The 21,578-nt window shown below is 43.2% G+C and overlaps 1 protein-coding gene across 2 annotated transcripts in view; it reads right to left on the reverse strand.

Annotated features, from left to right (window-relative positions):
• Positions 1–593: 593 nt before the first annotated feature.
• Positions 594–21,578, reverse strand: part of ddx46 (DEAD (Asp-Glu-Ala-Asp) box polypeptide 46) — a 46,836-nt gene continuing 25,851 nt past the window's right edge. For both annotated transcript variants that reach the window (XM_034177951.1, XM_034177950.1), the window contains exons 12-23: positions 21,484–21,562; positions 16,842–16,924; positions 15,860–16,024; positions 13,624–13,786; positions 12,954–13,147; positions 5,411–5,548; positions 5,012–5,161; positions 4,646–4,873; positions 3,753–3,971; positions 3,258–3,402; positions 1,183–1,256; positions 594–987 (exon numbers count right to left, since the gene is read on the reverse strand). In XM_034177951.1, coding sequence (XP_034033842.1) covers positions 940–987; positions 1,183–1,256; positions 3,258–3,402; positions 3,753–3,971; positions 4,646–4,873; positions 5,012–5,161; positions 5,411–5,548; positions 12,954–13,147; positions 13,624–13,786; positions 15,860–16,024; positions 16,842–16,924; positions 21,484–21,562 — 1,686 coding nt within the window. In that variant the 3' untranslated portion in view covers positions 594–939. The remainder of the gene's footprint in view (positions 988–1,182; positions 1,257–3,257; positions 3,403–3,752; positions 3,972–4,645; positions 4,874–5,011; positions 5,162–5,410; positions 5,549–12,953; positions 13,148–13,623; positions 13,787–15,859; positions 16,025–16,841; positions 16,925–21,483; positions 21,563–21,578) is intronic.

Raw genomic sequence — 21,578 nt, forward strand, 5'->3', positions numbered from 1 at the left:
ACTCATTGGATTCTGACATACGACATGTGACCCCATAACGTGATAAAAGCATGACAGGTTAGTAGTACAAATGCCAATTATTCCTTTTTAAACAAACCCCAATTAGTGCAACCAATAATTTGCATCACTTGTCAAAATTGAAGCAACTTTAATTTTGACCCCATACAAACTGAAACTGCCCTTTGTAAACCATTTTTTGCCGTTTCCATAACGCCGTAGCATTCAGTCACATAGTCCAACTATACCTTTACTGAATCTTTATGATTAGACAAATAATGTGGCATATATTTCAATATGACTGGAGTATTTTTACATTTTGACCCTGTTCGGCTATAGCTACCACCCTAGGATGGCAGTCTCTCCTGACTACCAGGAAGATAGTCAGGAGGATATACCTGGTAGTCAGGAGGTTGCATTTTTGTGTAGGTCATGGTATACTGAGATTTAGTCTACTTAACCGGTACCAACAATTTGCTTGGTGCATGGACTAACAGAAAATGATAAATATATGAATCAAAGACAACTACAGAATTTAAAGGCTCATATTTTTGGTCTTTTAATGATTCTACTAAAAAACAGTTGGCAATTTTTCCCCACTTAGCAATACAATAGTTTATTGCAAAGAAAAAGTAAAAACATCTTGTGACTTCTATATAAAGACAGTATGCAGATTTTTAAAGACCTGCCAAAAACTGCCTTATTTGTTATTAATAAAGAAAACCAGTTGGTACACTGTGGAAATAAGTAACGGCACAGACATCTGGGCATTGTATGTACAAAATCATTGTAGCACTTGAAATTAAATGAGGGAAATTTAAAAAATAATAATCCACTCACTAACTCAGGTAAATTAAAGGAAAATGTATGGACAAACATTCTTCAGACATTTTAATAAAACTGCAGAAAGGAGTGGAGAGTGCTGACTGCGTTTCGCTTCCTCTACAACACTTTGTAGCGACCTTTGCTCGTCGGTTGGTAGGAATTTTGCTGCAATAATGAAACAAAGAACAAAAAAATATATAGTGAGCAACACCTGACATTGTTATTTACACTACATCAGCTTCACAAGCTTCAGACTGTGTGCTGTTAATTAACAGCAAACACGTGCCAAAATAACAGGCTTCTACGTATTTAACACTGACATCAGAGTGACACATAGCACTAGCGCTTACTGACACTCACCAATCTGATGAGCTCTTCTTTGATAAGCCGAGTAATCTCTGTTTTAGCCTTCTGCACAGCAAGTTCATTTGCACCTAGAAAAAGCAAGTATCAGGGATTAAAGCAAAAATAAAGTAAGGTAAAACAAGGTGGAGACAGCTACAAAAAAAAAAAAAGCAAATTATTCTGCTGCTGAATAAGATTCAATTTCACTCTAACTATTGCTACTCTTTTCTAATGGTGCATCATAATATAGAGAGACTTTAACCTACACATTAATACTTCAGGATAAACACATCTTAAATTAACAGCTCTTCTACAGCTTTTACTTCATTCAATACCAATTAAAATCTCAGGCCTGTAGCCCAGGATCTGAATGGGGGGGGGGGGGGGGGGGGGTAGTCAAGATGCAGATCATGACTGGACTTGGTGGGGGGGGGGGGGGGGGGGGGGTGATGATAATAATAACAACAACAATACCGCAGCACGTTTTCCCCGTGTGTGACGTGCCCAATTAATGCACATTCAATACCTCGCTCTGGGATTTGTGCATCACTGTTACTGACCTTGTCACAAAGGTTCATTAAAATCGGTTGTATTATCATGATCATGATCAAATGTGCATTTTTTTTTTCATAAAAATGTTTCATATTTTTCCCTTTTGTGGACTGACTGAAAATCTGTTCCAAATCAGACAACTTGCTCAGCAAGTTCTGCTAAAACAGACTGGGGTAATTTTTCCAGATGCAGATGAAACTGTTTGAAAATCGACTCGGGGGGGGGGGGGGGGGGGGGGGGCATAATAATAATAATAATAATAATATGAGCACAGCGGCGCGAAGCTCACGCTATGGTACTTGTAGATGAAGGCACAAAAATTCAGCCCCCGTGGAGAAAAAGCCACAAACCAGACAACACTGTCGTAAAAAGCCATAAAAATCCACAATGTTTTGTTTGGGCAGGGGCGGTGGCCAAGTGGTTAATGGGTGATTCTTAGACTACGGGCACTTATTATGTCCTTTGATCATATTGTATGAAAAACAGAAAAAAGGGGAAATTTCACACTTTTATAGTCATCTTTACAATGAAAGTGTGTTAAGAAATTTGTTCTAGTAGTCTATGATGACTTTTTCACCTTTTTTCAGCATCATTATATGCAAATATTGCCGTTTTGTGCTTGTCCCACACCCAGACTTTTGCTCTTCAATGATAAAAGTGAATGGTAAAGAAACGTTTTTTGTAATGTTTTAAAATATCTCTGAATAAAATATCAGTAAAATAATCAAATCATAATTGGGGTATTCAATGTCATACAACTGTTGTGATTTTTTTAAACAAAATGTAGTTGTCTCACACTATTGCCGTAATTTCCACCACAACACTGTAATGTCCCTTTAAACAGTTTGTATGAAAGATTGTTTGGGTAGTTCCTATGGAGATAAACAGTGACATCATATATATCATGTATCATGTATATGTATATACATCATGTATATAGCGCCAAATCACAAACAGTTGCCCCAAGGCGCTTTATATTGTAAGGCAATGGTGTGGTGGAAATTACATTTACAAGGCCAATAGTGCCCGTAGTTAAAGAATCACCCTAATGCGCTTGGTTTCACTGCAGAAGGTTCCGGGTTCAAATCCCACCCCTACCACATTTCTCCATGTAATGTGGAGTTGCGTCAGGAAGGGCATCCGGCGTAAAACTTGTGCCAATTCAACATGCAGATCCACCTTGGATTTGCTGTGGCGACCCCGAGTGCAAACAAGGGAGCAGCCGCAGGGACTTACTATTACTGTTTTGTTTAAGAATGTTGCTCGCTGTTGCGGCACTTTGTGTGAAATCATAGTCCTATCGTATATCATATTGATATGACAATATTGCCATATGATGATCTGGCCAAATTGAAGGCAAAAAAAGAAATGCTTAAAAAGGCTGAAAGGTTTTAGCCATGCTCATGCTCCACTGAAGCATTTACTCAAAAAAAAGTCTGAAGGACCTAAATGACATGGTGAGATGCTGAAGAACTTCACGCATCATGTCCGCGACATGTACATATTAATAATAATAATCATATTTTCTTCAAGCATACTTTCTATAGCAAGGTAGATCTTGCGTTCTCCTTCCTTGGGCTCTTTTCCAGGAGGGAAGTAAGTTCCTCTGATGGTGATTGCGGCTTCAGAATATTCACCGATCCTCTGCAGAGCTTCCTTGGATGTCACCTTCCACCTGGCCGTCTGCAGGAAAGCAGCACATTACAGGTATATTTTTTCCCCAGTTACAATAAAGTTAGTATGCAAAACAGCAGGACAACAACTTCTCTGAAATAAAAACAAACAGCTGTGAAAATGTACAACCTATTTAAGGGCTGCGAGTATTTTTGTGCAAAATCAACCTACATGATAGACCAAAAAGTAAAGGCTTATTACTCTTTTATATATGATAAAAGATCCATTTACCGAATCATTTCAAGAAAATGAGCTGGCTTCAAATTTAGAAAATTTTAAGCTCAGGATAAAAGTTAATGTAGGAATATATTAAAACATTTGTTAAAAAACAAAAAAAAGCTTTGCTGCGTGTTGCTGACTTGAGGGAAGTCGTTGATTTCCAGCTCCTCTTCATATCTTTTGACGGTTTCTGCCTGTTCCGCCGCTTGCCGCTCCTCCTCCAGTTTCTCCACGGGCGTGTAGTTTAGTTTGGCGTTAATCTTCTCTGCCAGCTGCTCTGCGATGGTTTTGGCTGACACAGATGGTGTCATGATGGTGCCGCCACGCAGAATGGCGTTGGTGGCCTGTTGCATCACATCCTGTCCATGAACACAAAGCAAATTTGACTCTATGGGCTTCATATGCGCACACATCTCAGGTGCAGAAACAAAAAAGCCAAACAAATTTCTAATGCGCAGGGACGTCCCACATATTGAAAAAGTTATCTTCATTTTGTTTGTTTCTCCTCACTCCGGTCAGCAAGTCGCTGCTTCTCTCCCTCTCTCCTGCTCTCAGGAGGCGGGGTCAGCCTGCTCTGTGTGTGAGCATAGATGTGGAAGAGGGGCTTAGAGTGGATGCCAAACAACAGCGAACCAGCCTGCATCACTCCATCCAGAAAGTTTGGGAGAATAAATGGAACTGGTTAACTTACTTTTTACTTTCAAACTAGGAACCTAAAATCCAAAGTGTACTGAGCCACATTTATGTTGAATCACCATCCCAACCAAGGCTGACCTCTATCAAATTCCACTGAAAGCCATTTTTGTCCTCCTGAGACATCATGCTGAATAACGAACAGATAACAAAACACAGCCTCCTCAACTGAGATCATGATACCAAAACCATCTTAGGACTATCTAAAGGGCAACCATTGACCACAGATAACATGGCTGAAGACCAGGTGTTTGTTCTTTTTATATTTTTCCTGTATGTCAAACAACATCAACACGAAGAAACAGTCTTTGTACTGCCTCGAGCCATCATCTGAACATACCTGTGCCTCAGCACCCAGGTTCTTCTGTGCATTGATCTTGAGTGCCAGCCTCTTGGCCATCTCCAGTTTTTGGATGTTGCCGGCGGAGGTGGGGCCGAGGCCTGGCAACCCTCCGGAGGAGGCGGCTGTTGTGGAAACTGCACCTGTGAGACCACCAGCTGCTCCGGCGGCAGAGAGATCCTTCACTCTCTTCTTGGAGTTGAACATACTCTCAATTTGCTCCTCAATCTACATATGCAGCAAGAAGATTACAGGTACAGATTATCTGAATGTACACTTAAAATAGCTTTCATTATCCCAGCAAGTATTTGTAGTATTTATCACTATGTGTTCCTGACTTTTAAGTATTATAATAATGTTACTCACATCCAGTGCTCCGTCCTCGTCATCAGAGTCCTGCAGTCCCAGAGCAGCTTTCTGCAGCTTCTTTCTCTCATTGGCCAAAGCATGTTCCGTCTCATCAAACTTGAATCCTTTTCCTGAGAAGCCGCTGCTACTCTTGATAGTCTTACCCTCCTGTAAAAAAAGAAAAGAGGGGAAAATAAATTGAAATGGTCAACACAGAAACAGTCTATACATCTACCTCCAAGCCAGATGGCTCAATGTTTGTTTTCTCCTAAACATACACTGCACAGCTGATTGGTCAAATCAGAAACATGTCTCATACTCGTCAAATAAGACAGCACAATTTGAGCCAATTAGAAAGTTTCGTTGAATAATATCAAGTGTGAATCCAGTTTGGGATTCCCCTCTGGATCTGCTTACCGCTTTCTGTTGGTCTCTGAAGGAGCCCCAAAGCTGCTCCAGGTCAGGGGGAACCGGAGAGCCAGACAGCTCCAGGGCCTTGATGATATCTCCAGCATAGCGAACCTGCTCCTCTGTGATGAAGGTGTAGGCGTAGCCCTAAGAGAAGGATCAACATGGCAGCAACAGCACACACATCAAGACTTGCACTCATTTTTAAAATGAGAAGTGCCAACATTTCTATTCATCTGAGCCTGACCTTTGACCCAAGAATATTAGCTAAACCTTTAGAGGACAATTACTGTCCATTAAAGTAGTGTTGTGGTGACACAAAGTACATTCACCATCTAGAAAAATTGGACAACAAAGTTATGGCCTCAGGTTGTGAGCTCAAGCCCAAACTGTGTTCCAGGTTTAGTGACTTGATCTTAACCTGGTGTTGTTCTACAGAGCCACCATCGAGAGCATCCTGACCTACTGCATCACAGCGTGGTACGGGGGGTGCTCAGCAGCAGACAGGAGAGCACTGCAGATGGTGATCAAAATGGCCCAGAGGATCACTGGTTGCTCTCTGCCCAGCCTGGAGGACATTGTCAGCTGTCGCTACCTCAGCAGAGCTGCCAGCATCATCAAAGACACATCCCACCCCAGAAACCACCTGTCTGACCTACTACCCTCGGGCCGACGGTATAGGTCAATCAAAACTAGGACAAACAGACTCAGGGACAGCTTTCTCCCCAGAGCGATCACTGCACTGAACAATAACAAACCACTTTAATCTGCACTTGTCAAAGTTCTTGTGCAATATCTGTACCCATGTGCAGCATCATTCCACAGTTGTACATAATTCTCATTTTACTTTTGTCCACATTTAATTTTAGTTGTACATATATTTAAATAATTTATTTTGTTGAATTTCATTATCTTTTATTTGGCTAACAATTACTCGCACCTCGGAAAAGTACCTTTTGGAGTTGCACTCAAATCTCGTTGCAATGTAAATTACAATGACAGTACAGGCGATTCTGATTCTAATTTGCTCAAAAGTAAGAGTCATGAGAAATGCATATGTGAACAAAGAGAGCGATATGCCACACCTGCACGCTGATGTCTGTCAAACTGGGTACCTACAGTGGGTCTTATCTATGCGGTAAACTTCAATGGTCTCAGATGAAGTACTACTGGAAGTAGAAAAACTGCAGTTCCTTGTCTGGCCACTTAAGGATGGCTCCAAAAACAGAGAACATTCCCATAGGAGTCCATGTTAAAATGTCCAACTTTAGAGCAGAAATATATATATATGTCCTGGGTATGACAAACTGCATCCAGGCAGAGTGGGGAGGTCGTGCGTGGGATCAGTAAAATCCAACCTGAAACCTATAAAAAAGCGCACAGGTGACCGTTATTACCTACTCCATGACTGGCGAGTGCAGTCGCCGCACAAAACTGAGCGGGCCCTTGGGTTACTAGGGGTTGGAACTTTCAAGTCTCCAATGGCAGTTGTATCGCAACTGGCGGATAAGAGCAGTGCCAGGCGGGCTGGCACGGTTTAAAGGCAGACCTTGACTGTAATCAAGTCTCCGGCAGCCCGCTGCAAGTATCCCATTCAGAACCAGCACGTCTCCACCCTCTATGGTGCCGCTGGAGAAGGTGGGTGCTCAAAGTGTGTGGGTCCCAGGGACGCAACCTGCTATCCAACTTAAACAAATTCACGCGAAGGCGATTCATGTCAGAATCACATCCTCAATTCAAAAGTCCCGTGGCGATGGTACGGGATGGATGACGGGGACAGGCTTGGTCAGCTGGGAGTCTCTAGTCCGGAGCCACACACGGGGCACTTGTAAGAAGGTCGTTCTGTCTAAAAAGTTGTGGTGATGTGATAGTTCGGCAGCTACAGGCGTGACTGGGCTGGCCTATTTAGGAGTACCGCAGCACACTCCAATTGGAGAGGCCCCTAGAAAAGGTGGGGTAAACATCGGTCACCACAACTCCCCCTGACTGGCAGACGGCGGCCAGTGGGGACCTACTTATGCAGTCAAAACACGAGAAGAAAATGGAAACTGAACCCTTTTACGGTGGGAGCATGGAATGTGAGGACCCTCATAGACCATGATGACACAGATAGACCACACCGACGCACTGCCCTCGTGAGTCGGGAGCTTGACCGCTTCAACATTGATATCGCTGCCCTCTCCGAAACAAGACTTGCCGGAGAGGGAAGTCTGTCTGAAGTTGGAGCCAACTACACTTTCTTCTGGAAGGGGAAAGATCTTAAAGAGCCACGGATCCATGGCATTGGCTTTGCCATCAAGATATCATTGGTGAATCGCTATAACCTGGCCCCAACCGCCATAAATGAACGTCTTATGACTCTTCGCGTGCCGCTCCCCAACAGCAACCACATGACTCTGATCTCAGTCTACGTCCTAACCCTTGACTCCGAGGATGACGTCAAGGGGTCATTCTATGCTGCCCTGAACAGTGCCATCCAAGCTGTTCCCAGCAGAGACAAGCTCCTCGTGCTCGGAGACTTCAATGCTAGAGTCAGTCGTGACCATAGACTTTGGGAGGGCATTCTGGGCAAGCAGGGGCTTGGATCCTGCAACTCCAACGGGCTTCTCCTTCTTGGCATACGAGGTCTGTCAATAAAGTAACGTACCTTTTTATTTTTTCAAAAAACTATATGGATTTGAATCACGTGCGATTACATCAGCCAACCTTGAACCCTCGTGCGCATGCGTGAGTTTTTTCACGCTTGTCGGTCATTCGCCTGTGGGCTGGCTTTGAGTGAGGAGTGGTCTACCCCTCCCGTCGCAATCTCTTTGTCTGAGAACTTCCTGAAAGACTGGCACTTTGCTTGATCAAATTTTTTTCAAAAACAGAGGCACATCGAAGTGGACACCATTCGAGAAATTCAACTGGTTTTCGGTGAAAATTTTAACGGCTGATGAGAGATTATGGCGTGATGCTGTCGCTTTAAGGACTGCCCACGGAGCAGGACGTCGCAACGCGCTCTGAGCCGCCACTGTCTGCCTGTTTCGAGCTGAAAACTTCCAAATTTAAGCCTCTGTTGACCCAGGACATCGTGAGACAACAGAGAACTTTCAGGAGAGCTCGGGATCAGTAGTTTATCTGGACATTCCACTGTTAAAGGAGATTTTGTAATGAAAGACCATCCGCGCGTCAGCACCCAGCAGGCGCCGCGCGGCGGCACAAGGAAAAACACCTCCGTGTTGATAACCATTTGTAAAAACCAGGCGGCTTTTGATGGCTTTCAGTTGAGTGAGTATCTGAGAAATTGTTTAACAGCTGGACATGTTCCAACTTGTCCTTAAGGCTTCCAACGGAGGTGTTTTTCCTGTGCTACCGCGCTGCGCCGGCTGTGTCCCGACACACGGACCCGTCAGCACTTTCTTTCATTACAAAATCACCTTTAACAGTGGAATGTCCGGATAAACTGCTGATCCCGACCTCTCCTGAAAATTCTCTGTTCTCTCACGACGTCCTGGGTCAACAGAGGCTTAAATTTGGAGGTTTTCAGCTCGAAACAGGCAGACAGCGGCGGCTCAGAGCGCGTCGCGACGTCCCGCTCCATGGGCAGTCCTTAAAGCGACAGCATCACGCCATAATCTCTCAGCCGTTAAAATTTTCACCGAAAACCAGATGAATTTCTCGAATGGTGTCCACTTCGATGTGCCACACAGTTTTTGAAAAAAATTTGATCAAGCAAAGCGCCAGTCTTTCAGGAAGTTCTCAGACAAAGAGATTGCGACGGGAGGGGTGGACCACTCCTCACTCAAAGCCAGCCCACAGGCGAATGACGTAACCGACAGGCGTGAAAAAACTCATGCATGCCCACGAGGGTTCAAGCTTGTCTGATGTAATCGCACGTGATTCAAATCCATATAGTTTTTGAAAAAAATAAAAAGGTCCGATACTTTATTGACAGACCTCGTATGTGCTGAAAATGAGTTGACTATCACTAATACTCTTTTCCGGCTTCCAAGTCGTCACAAAACCACCTGGAAACACCCGCAGTCAAAGCACTGGACCATCCTTGACTATATCCTTACTCGATTATGTGACCGGAGCGATGTCCTTGTGACCTGCAGCATGCCCGGTGCAGACGATTTTTGGACAGACCATCGGCTCCTGATAGCTCGTCTCAGACTCTGTCTGCGGAACCTCCCCCTCTACAACAGGGTAAAGAGGGCACGTCGCTTTAACGTCATGAGGCTGAAGATCCCTGCAAAATGCAAAGCAGAAGTGCCAGCGAAGGGTCAGAGAAATGCAGAACCTGTGGTGGCAAGAAAAATCAAAGGAGATCCAGTCATATGGTGACAGCAGAGACCTCCGGTGCTTCTACGCTGCAACAAAGGAAATCTTTGGTCCCGTCGCGGTGGTACCAACATCCTCCAGTCTGCTGACGGGGCAACTACCCTTACGGATGATCAAGCCATCCTTCAAAGGTGGAAGGAACACTTTCAGATGCTTCTGAATCGTCCATCTACCGCAGCTGAGGACTTGCTCCGTAAGGTACCCCAACACCCTGTCAGGCATTGGATGTCACTCCCTCCCTCCTACACAGAGTTTCAGAAGGCACTGAAGTGCATGAAGGCATTGAAGTCCCCCGGGCCTGACAACATCCCCTTGGAACTCATTTCTCATGGGGGCATAGCCGTGAAGACCAGGCTTTTCATGTTGATCCTGCGCATATGGGAGACAAAAGCCATACCCGCAGACCTGAAGGACACTACCATCATTACCATCTTCAAGAAGGGGGATCGCTCCATCTGCGGAAATTACCGTGGCATCTCCCTCCTCAGTAGTGCCGGAAAGGTCTTTGCACGGATTCTGCTTAACAGGCTCCTGACCGTCGCTGAAGAGGTCCTTCCAGAGTCACAGTGCGGCTTCCGGCCATCTCGTGGCACCACTGACATGATCTTTTGTGCCCGCCTGCTACAGGAGAAGTCCCGTGAACAGCGAAGACCTCTCCTTTTCCTCTTCTGGGACTTGGAGAAGGCTTCTGATAGTGTCCCAAGACCAGCTATGTGGGCAACCTTGAGACGTTTCAGCTGCTCTGACCACTTCACGGACCTTGTACAGGCCCTTCACGATGGGATGACTGGCCGCGTCGTGGACAAGAACAGCATCTCTGACTCCTTTCCTATCACCACTGGTTTGAAGCAGGGCTGTGTTCTGGCCCCTACCCTCTTTTCTCTCTACCTTGGGGCCATGATCCACAAACTTCCCGACACGGCCCCTGGCATCCGACTTCGCTGCAGAATGGATGGAGGTCTCTTCAACACTGGGCACTTTCGTGCCCGCCAACTCACCACCTTAGTTACAGTACGGGAGCTACAGTACGCTGATGACAATGCGACCCCTGAGGACACAGTCGCCGCGCTCCAGGCCACTGTAGATCTCTTTGATTCTTTAATGGTGCCTACTCTCACTTTGGGCTTACCTCCAATACTGGAAAGACCAAAATCCTTGTGCAGGGAGTCCCAGGCCATCCCCCTCCAGACACCAGCAACGTACGACTCCATGGTGAAGTCCTTGAGACCGTGGAAGCCTTCCCCTACCTAGGAAGCTACCTCTCTAATGACTGCACTATGCACAAAGACATTGATAACAGGATTCGTGCCGCACATGCAGCATTTGGGAAGCTCTCCAAAAGGGTATTTCTGAACCATAATCTCAGTCTCCAGCTGAAAATCATGGTGTTCCGAGCCATCGTTCTTTCCACCCTCCTCTATGGTTCTGAGTTGTGGGTCCTGTATACGAGTGATATAAAAAAGCTGGAGTGTTTCCAACAGCAAAAAATTTGTGCAATCTTGAAGATCAAATGGCAAGACCACGTCTCCAATGAATCTGTGCTTCTCCGAGCCAATCTCTCTAGCATCGAGACCACGATGGCCCAAAATCGACTCCGCTGGGCAGGGCACGTCAGAAGAATGACCGCAACCCGACTCCCCCTCCAGATCCTCTTCTCACAGCTCAAATCAGGCACAAGAGCCACAGGTGCGCTCAAACATCGATTTTGCGAACAACTAAGGGCGACGCTTCATCGCTGTAACATCGACTATGCCAACTGGGAGACCCTTGCCGAAAACTGCACTGAGTGGAAGCGCACCATCATTAAGGGAACAGCCCACATGGAGAAACAACGATGCTGTGTAGTAGAGTACAAGAGACAGCAACGTAAAGAGCAGCTTCTCCTTCCTCGCTCACCACCCACTGTTCCCTGCACAAAGTGTTCCCCACTCTTCCATTCTGCTCTGGGTCTGAGCAGCCACATACGACATCGTCACCCCTTGAACAACTGAGGTTGATCTGACATGGTCCTTTAATGCTCGAAAATGAGATTATGCCAATGTCATATGAGTGGCCTTTTACTGTGGGCAGTCTAAGGCACACCTGTGCACTAATCATGGTGTCTAATCAGCATCTTGATATGGCACACCTGTGAGGTGGGATGGATTATCTCAGCAAAGGAGAAGTGCTCACTATCACAGATTTAGCCTGGTTTGTGAACAATATTTGAGGGAAATGGTGATATTGTGTATGTGGAAAAGTTTTAGATCTTTGAGTTCATCTCATACAAAATGGGAGCAAAACCAAAAGTGTTGTGTTTATATTTTTGTTGAGTGTATATACACACATACACATATACATACATACATACATATACATACATACACACACACACACACACGTGTGTTTAGAGTTAAAGTACACAAAACAGTTATAGACTCTAGTTTCCTCCTTCATGACAACTATGGGGGTGGGGGGGAAATAAAAAAAAAAAACTTCTTAGTTTAAGACATTTTAAGTCATAAAGTTCTGTAAAATTAAGCGCATAGTCACTTTGAGTGACAGTGGCTCAGTAGAATGTCTCAGCCTCTTGTGCCATCACACCATAACTCTACTCGATGCATCCACTAGCTGTTGTGGAGCCTGTGTAATTTTTTTTTTTTTTTTTTTACAAACATCTGGAATAATCTGGTTTGTTGTGTGGTGAAAGGCCCTAACGGACCTTCTAAGACATCCTCGCTGCAATACCATGAGTGAAATTCTCATGGTATTTAATGTTGCGTGCTAACGGCGTTAGCACTCTTAGCAGTTGTGGGTAGCCTGATCCGTTCTGTCCCATTTATGAATCATTACTCAGAAGCAGCTCAGCAGCTCATAACTTTTAATGTCCAAACCAACGTAAATCTTTAGGAGCACCACTGTGCAGTCCCCTGAAATGTGATTAAGTAAACCCATGAATCGAAGTTAGCCTGTTAGATTAGGTGGTTTGGACTTCACAGGTGTGTTCAGGCTTCTACTGTCACACACTGAGCCACCTGCGCTCCAAGCACTGACCTCATCATGAATCAGAGCAGCTGCTGCTGCCAACATGGTGATGCCCAGACATGAGTTTCATATCGGCTGTTCCGGGTCTCTATAAAAATCCTACGGGTGGCGTACTAAAGGCTTTGTCCAATAAATATACACAGTTTATGGTCTTATCTCAGTCTCTACAGGCACAACCTCACTGAATTTTGTTTTAACTGACCTTGTTGCCAGCTCTTCCTGTGCGTCCAGCCCTGTGGACGTAGTCCTCATAGTGGTTAGGACAGCTGTAGTTGACCACCAGGATGAGCTGTTTGACATCCAGCCCTCTGGCTGCCACAGAAGTGGCCACCATCAGACGACAGGCTCCGCTCTTAAAGTCACTGATGATGCTGTCTCTGTCATACTGATCAATTCCTAGTAGGACGACAAGAGAGAAAAGTTTGAAATGCCAGACAGACAGATACAACATGCTACTGGACATCACATAGCGCTTTTCATTACTGACACAATTCATGTTAAAGAGTTTTGTTTTGACCTTTTGAAAAAAAAGGATAGGTACATCATGCAAACACTTTAGGAATTATGGGACTTTTTCCACACCTGTGGTTTCTACAGACATAATGTCAATGAAACAGACACAGAAACCCCACCTAAACTGTCTCATGCTGTTGAGTCTTTTTGTCTGTCCACTGAACACAAACCTCATCCTGAGTCAGCGAGCCACCTTCTCAACTGCATAATTTATTTAAATTGGAAAATATATGAAGAAAAGCAGAGACACATGTACTTTCACTTTATTACTATTGTTGTTCCCCAATTATGAAATGTTAACTAACGCAGAGACACTTTTCCAAAGTAAGGGAATGGTCAAAACGTGTTGCTCTGAGTACCTCCGTGCAGGGACATGCAGGGGTAGGAGGCTTTCAGCAAGTCTTTGAGCAGACCGTCTGCGTGCTCCTGCTTGTCTACAAAGATGATGACGGAACCCTTCTCCTGATAGTGTCCCAGAATCTCTAGGAGCTTCAAGAATTTCTTGTCCTCCTCAATCACCAGCTACAAAAACAAACAAAAAGAAAAGCAGACACACATTGGAGTGCTTCATTAGGTGCAGCAAGATGAGTGCAGGACAGGAGGCAAATTTATTTATTTTATTCCAGTTCATAACTAAATATTTTTTCTTTTCCTACAGAAAGAGATAAACATTTAATAACCCCTCCACCCCCAAATTAATGAGACAGTGCCAGGCCACACACCAGACGTTACTGAAATCAAACAGTCAAATTGCCAATTACTGTATGGACTGGTTTAGCAACATGAAACTTAAGAGTCAAAATTAAAATATCAGTACTACTATGGCCATATTCAGGCCTGCAGTGATGATCGACATCATTGGCACCCATGAATTTTAAGTACAGAATTTAGAACAGATTCAAAAATAAATATAAATGATACAATTTCATATAATCAAAATACTTGCATAAAGCATGTGTGCGTAAAATGGTCAATCATTAATTACAGACAGTTTTCCTGAGACAAATCAGAGGATGGATACATGAACATTTCCAAGTCACTGAACTGAGGGAAGGAGGTTGTTTGCCAAAATCTCGCAATACATGACCCTATCCATCCTCTCTTCAATACGGTGCAGTCGTCCTGTCCCCTTTGCAGAAGAGCACCCACAGAGTATGATGTTTCCAGTCCCATGCTTCACGGCTGGGATGGTTTTCTTGGGGTTGTTCCCATCCTCTAAACATGGTAAGTGGAGTTGATTCCAGAAAGCTCTATTCTGGTCTCATCTGACCACACGACCTTCTCCCATGCCTCCTCTGAATCATCCACATGGTCACTGGTGAACTTCAAACGGGCCTGGACATGTGCTGGCTTGAGCAGGGGGACCTTGCTGCCCTGCAGGATTTTAAACCATGACAGCATCATGTGTTACTAATGTAATATTTGTGACTGTGGTCCCAGCTCTCTTCAGGTCATTGACCAGGTCCTCCTGTGTAGTTCTGAGCTTTCTCAGAATCATCCTTACCCCACAAAGTGAGATCTTGCATGGAATCCCAGACCGAGGGAGACTGACAGTCATCTTATAGTAGAGAAGCTTGAATCTTCGACTGGACTGGGTTGCTTGACGCGAGGACGTTTCGCTTCAAATTGCAGAAGCTGAAGCGAAACGTCGAAAGCGAAATCGCTGAAGCGAAACGTCCTCGCGTCAAGCAACCCAGTCCAGTCGAAGATTCAAGCTTCTCTACTATGGAAACCACCTGGACAACTGAGATCTTATGTTTCTTCCACTTTCTAATAAATAATCCTAACAGTTGTTGTCTTCTACCAAGCTGCTTGCTTGTTGTCCTGTAGTCCATCCCAGCCTTGTGCAGGTCTACAGTTTTGTCCCTGGTGTCCTTAGACAGCTCTTTGGTCTTGGCTATGGTGGACAGGTTGGAGTGTGATTGATTGAGTGTGTGAACAGGTGTCTTTTATACAGGTAACAAGTTCAAACAGGTGCAATTAATACAGGTAGAGTGCAGAATAAGAGGGCTTCTTAAAGAAAAAGTAACAGGTCTGTGTGAGCCAGAATTCTTGCTGGTTGGTAGGTGTTCAAATACTTATTTGCAGCAGTAACATACAAACTAATTATTAAAAAAAATCATAGATTGTGATTTCCGGATTTTTTTTTTTTTTTTTTTTTTTTTAGATTATGTCTCTCACAGTGGACGTGCACCTAAGATGAAAAGTTCAGACCCCTCCATGATTTCTAAGTGGGAGAAAATTTTGTATAAAAATCCTAATTTTATTTTGGATATTTACATTATTTTACTGTGCACAAAGAAACAAAATTATTTCACAAAAGCAAAAAAGAAAAAAAAAAAAAAGAAAGAAAAAAAAAAACCTACCAGGGTCAAAATTAGTGCTCAAAGGAGTTATACACATCTACAGCTGTGACTGCAGAGACAGCACATAGTGCAACTTTTATTTGCTGCATGATGCTGTGTAATTAATGAAGCAACAAATTTCTGAGAATACTTTAAATTCTGTGTTTAAAATTGACAGGTGCTCACTCTTACTGTACAACCTCCACAAATCTTTTTCAGTGAGAGAAAGAGAGAAAAACAGTTGATTTACCACATGTTGTTCCACATCAGAGCAAACCACGCTGCGACCTCCCACCTGGACCTCAATGGGTTTGGACAGTATCCTACGAGCCAGCGCCTCCATGGCTCTGGGAAACGTAGCCGAGAACATGACGGTCTGCCGATCTGGACGCACATTGTCCACAATTCGCATCACCTATTGGAGGGACCAAGCACTTGGGGATGAGTGGATTTTGCCCATGCTTTCAAATTTTGCGATCACATTTTGCTCAGTTATAATACAGTTTTATATTTTTCCAGAAAAATAAATTTTTCCTTTCTTACATGATTTGTAGTAGTGCACATCATGTTGTTGCTATGTGTTAAAGATACAAGTCTACGACAAATATGAAATGGAAATTAATCATGATCTACAGCTCTCTATCTTATTTATAAAAGAGCATTAAAAGTAAGTCACTGCAGCTTCTCCTTATTTCACTCTGGGTCTCCACAGCAAATCCGAGGTGGATCTGCATGTTGACTTGGCACAGATTTTACACCAGATGCCCTTCCTGACGCAACTCCACATTACTTGGAGAATGGGCAGGGGTGGTTTTGAACCTGGAACCTTCTGCACTGAAAACAAGCGAACCTAACCGCTTGGCCTAGCAAAAAATCCAAGACAGCTGCTATTGATGAGATAGCTGCAATTTCTGAAATGTCATGAGTTTTCATACAACACAATAATATGGAGCAATTTTTTGATGATTTTCATCTCAATAAGTGTATTTTAATGTGTAGATTGAAAATTATCTACGTGGGGTGGAGAGATGTAGTAGCAGAGGTAGCACTTTTGTTTCAGCAGTCAGCCACATCCTCTAAATTAGTGGCCTATCAGGTAAACACATGCAAAATTTGAAACTTGTATGACAATCTGAACAATTTCTTTAGTTATTTGGCCTACTACTTGCAAGAAAGCATAACAAAGAAATGAGAATTCCCAAACTGTACTGTATAATGAAAGTGACACTCACCTGTGGCTCAAAGCCCATGTCGAACATTCTGTCTGCTTCGTCCAATACCACGTATGTAACTCGTCGCAGGTTGGTAACGCGACCTACACAGCAAAAAAGAGGAGCAGAAAGAAAACAGTTACCTTCAAGGAAGGATGGGTCATCTATCTGCATCCAAACATCAAACTAATCTAAGACAGAAAAGCTTTTTCCAGGATAAGACTATATGAAGTAATAATGACAAAAAAGTAGGGATCCTAACATCAGAAAATTCTTCTACGGACTATTCTTTAGTGTCCAGGGCTTTATGTATTTGCATTTTATTTCCTTGTCTTTGGTCTTGCGTACCATCTCATGGGTAAGAGGAACCTGTAAAAGTCAGAAAACAGCCTCAAGATACAATACAAGAGATGGACCCACATCAAGCATTATGTGACCAAGCGCCTTTTCACCTACAAGGGAAACATATTACAGATTACCTCGCATGTGTGGAAAGAACATTACCCTGTATTTTTATTCTAACAACATGCTGTACTCAAAAGTGAAAGCAGAAACAGGTAATACTTCTAAAATACATTTCCAGTCTTTATTCAGGCACAAGGATCTACACAGATATTTATAGTCAGATGCCACATTAGCTCACAATTAAAAGTAGCTACAACTACACAAGAGGCATTAAAGAACGTCTGATCTGAAAATATAACTGGACAGCCTGTATTCTTTTAATCTCAAATTTAACATGCTCAGGGTTTGATATTAATGCAACCCCAATTCCAATGAAATTGGGACATTGTATAAAATGTAAATAAAACGGAATACAATGATTTGTAAATCCTCTTCAACCTATATTCAATTGAATACACCACAAAGACAAGATATTTAATGTTCAAACTGACAAACTTTGTTTTTGTGCAAATATTTGCTCATTTTGAAATGGATGCCTGCAACACGTTTCAAAAAAGCTGGGACAGTGGTATGATTACCACTGTGTATCACCTTTCCTTCTAACAACACTCAATAAGCATTTGGGAACTGAGGACACTAATTGTTGAAGCTTTGTAGGTGGAATTCTTTCCCATTCTTGCTTGATGTACAACTTCAGTTGTTCAACAGTCCGGGGTCTCCGTTGTCCTATTTTGCGCTTCATAATGCGCCACACATTTTCAATGGGCGACAGACTGCAGGCAGGCCAGTCTAGTACCCGCACTCTTTTACTACGACACCACGCTGTTGTAACACGTGCAGAATGTGGCTTGCCATTGTCTTGCTGAAATAAGCAGGGACGTCACTGAAAAAGACGTTGCTTGGATGGCAGCATGTGTTGCTCCAAAACCTGGATGTACCTTTCAGCATTGATGGTGCCATTACAGATGTGTAAGTTGCCCATGCCATGGGTGCTAACACACACCCATACCATTACACATGCTGGCTTTTGAACTTTGCGCTGTTAACAATCTGGATGGTCTTTTTCCTCTTTTGTCCAGAGGACACGACGTCCATGATTTCCAAAAGCAATTTGAAATGTGGACTCGTCAGATCACAGCACACTTTTCCACTTTGAGTCTGTCCATTTCAAATGAGCTCAGGCCCAGAGAAGGCAGCAGTGGTTCTGGATGTTCTTGATGTATGGCTTTCACTTTGCATGGTAGAGTTTTAACTTGCAGTTGTAGATGTAGCGACGAACTGTGTTAACTGACAATGGTTTTCTGAAGCATTCCTGAGCCCACGCAGTAAGATCCTTTACACAATGATGTCGGTTTTTAATGCAGTGCCACCTGAGGGATCGAAGGTCACGGGCATTCAATGTTGGTTTTCGGCCTTGCCGTTTATGTGTAGAAAGTTCTCCAGATTGTCTGAATCTTCTGATTATATTATGGATTGTAGATGATGGAATCCCTAAATTCCTTGCAAATAAACATTGTTCTTAAACTGTTGGACTATTTTTTCACGCAGTTGTTCACAAAGTGGTGATCCTCGCCCTATCTTTGCTTGTGAACGGCTGATCCTTTTGGGGATGCTCCTTTTATACCCAATCATGACACTCACCTGTTTCCAATTAACCTGTTCACCTGTGGAATGTTCCAAACAAGTGTTTTTGAGCATTCATCAATTTTCACAGTCTTTTGTTGCCACTGTCCCAGCTTTTTTGAAATGTGTTGCAGGCATCCATTTCAAAATGAGCAAATATTTGCACAAAAACAATAAAGTCTATCAGTGTGAACATTGAATATCTCATCATTGAGGTGTATTCAATTGAATATAGGTTGAAGAGGATTTGCAAATCATTGTATTCTGTTTTTATTTACATTTCACACAACATCCCAACTTCATTGGAATTGGGGTTGTATTTGTCTAAATGCCTGGGACAAGATGAAAAGCTGTGCTCTCTATTACTGAATAGCACAATTCTTTATTTTCCACTACATCATTGCCATGAAGCTTAACTACACAGACTGTGCCATTTTACTTTTCATGTTTACATCTTGCAACAATGTAACTTTTTGCTTGCCTTTTACAGAAGCATTCAAGATAGTCCTTTAATGGACTAAGGAAGAAGAAGAGAAAAAACAACGTTGGGTACTTATGAAACCTCGATGGAGTGTACGCTCAAAAGACAGATTTTCAGCGTCTGAAAAAATTCCATATTAAACATTATGCAACAAAGAACACAAAGAAAAAAGACAGGATCCTTTCTACAGCCACCCAAACCTGGATAGACCCACAGGAAAGTCTGGGCCAAACAAAAGGTTTCTCTCCCAATTAGTCAGGAAAAAAGCCAAAAAACAGTAGAGACAGAAAGTTTGCTAGAAGGTGGAAAGACATGTCCTGCTGGACAACATGCGATAAAAATTATATCATGTTCTGCCAAGACTGCTTCTGTTTTCCTTTCACTGTAGTCCGCTAAATATTTTCATATCAACTGTGGATTTGATTTGAATTATTCTACAATGTTACTAATGACATATTTCTTGTATGCAGTATTGAAAATGGACGCACTGTGGCTTCTTGGTTAGCACTGTTGCCTCGCTGCAAGAAGGTCATGGGATTGATTCCGACCTGTCGCCTTTATGTGTTTGTTTGGGTTCCCTCCGGGTGCTCTGGCTTCCACCCACAGTCAAAAACATGCAGGTTAGGTGGACTGGAAACTTTAAACTGTCCTTAGGTGTGTGTGCAGGTGTGAATGTTTTTTTTGTCTATATGTGGCCCTCCGACAGACTGGCATCCTATATGGGGTGTACACTGCTTCACACCCTCTAACTGCTGGGATAGGCTCCAGTCCCTCCATGACCCTTAATTGGAGTAAGCGTTTGAACATTAGCCATCCAAAATGAAGATGCACAGAAGGAAAAAGTTGCAGTTCCTTGAATGGCCACTTGAGGCTGACTCTAGAGAGTACATTTGCATAGAAGCCTTAAAATGTCCAATTTATGACAGCATAAGCCATAAAGTTATGCAAAATTGGTGTCGTTGTCACTTTAAGTGACAGCTAGTCTTTGGCACTGACTGGAGTGCTGCGGCTCAGGCCTCCACTAACAGAAGGCCATTTGTCATGACCATTAACTGTTGTTGAACACCGTATTTGTCTTTTCTGAATTTTTTTTTTTAAATCATGAATAGCTGCAATATTAAGGCTGCCTGTGTGATTAATTCTCCTGATGGATAAAGACCTCTGCGTGCCAGGATTTCCCTTGAGAGAAAACAACCAACTTTGGCTTTTAGCAGGTATCAGGAGTTTGATTACATTAAGTCTAGTTTATTCACGATTACTGAGGAAATAAGTGGGTCTTAATTTTCACATCAAAGCATACCATTACCGGAACCACTGGCCAGTTCTCCCCCAAAACAAGATAAAATAAAGATAATTAATAAACACCTGAAACAAGGTCAGCCTGTTAGACTAGCTTGTTCGGCACCTCAAACATGGGGATGTGTTCAGGCTTCATTTGTCTCATCCAAGTCACACAGTCGCGCCCACTGCCTGCACCGTTTTGCCAAATATGGGTTGGCTGCAACAGAGGCAGAGTAAGTGCAACACCCATAGCAGAAATTTGTGGGCTTCAAAATAGCTCTTCCAAGTGTCTATAAAGAAAAAACGTGAAACAGGTGACGTGAAACTATAGGTGAGTTTGTCCAGTATATTTACAGTCTATGTGTTTAACCCACTTGTGTAGGACAGGTCTTTTTGTCTTGACAGAGTAAGTTGGAAAAAATTGTCCAAAATTCATAATATCAAACCCTGATGCTGCAGTTTATCATAAAACAGACACACTGCAGAATCCTGATTCAGCACACAGAATACTGTTTCTTAATTAAATAAGATAGAGACGCGAGCAAACTGTAATTCATGCGACAACCCACTTGTGAAACATTATCACTGTCTCTGGCAAAGAGGAACCACAGAGGCAGCAGCACCAGTTCCACCTACCTGCACTTGCCCTGATCTTCAGGAAACACACCGCTGTCTTGAGGATATGATTCATCCCAGCGGTGGTCAAATAATGTCAACAGTTTAGTAAGTGTGACTGATTTGGTTCAGGATGTACATTCATTTCATGCAGGGTAGTTTAACAATAGGATCACATAATTTTAAAAATGCATATTGGCATCGATACCTAATCATAGTCAAGTGAGAGGAGTCAGGTGGTTCTGCGGACTCACTCACCGCTGTTGGCACCCAACATGTCAATCATCCTTCCAGGTGTGCACACAATGATCTCTGCTCCTCGCTTCAGCTCAGCAATCTGGAAACCAAAACAC

Source organism: Thalassophryne amazonica, chromosome 9 (assembly GCF_902500255.1).
Source record: "Thalassophryne amazonica chromosome 9, fThaAma1.1, whole genome shotgun sequence".
Taxonomy (NCBI): Eukaryota; Metazoa; Chordata; class Actinopteri; order Batrachoidiformes; family Batrachoididae; genus Thalassophryne; species Thalassophryne amazonica.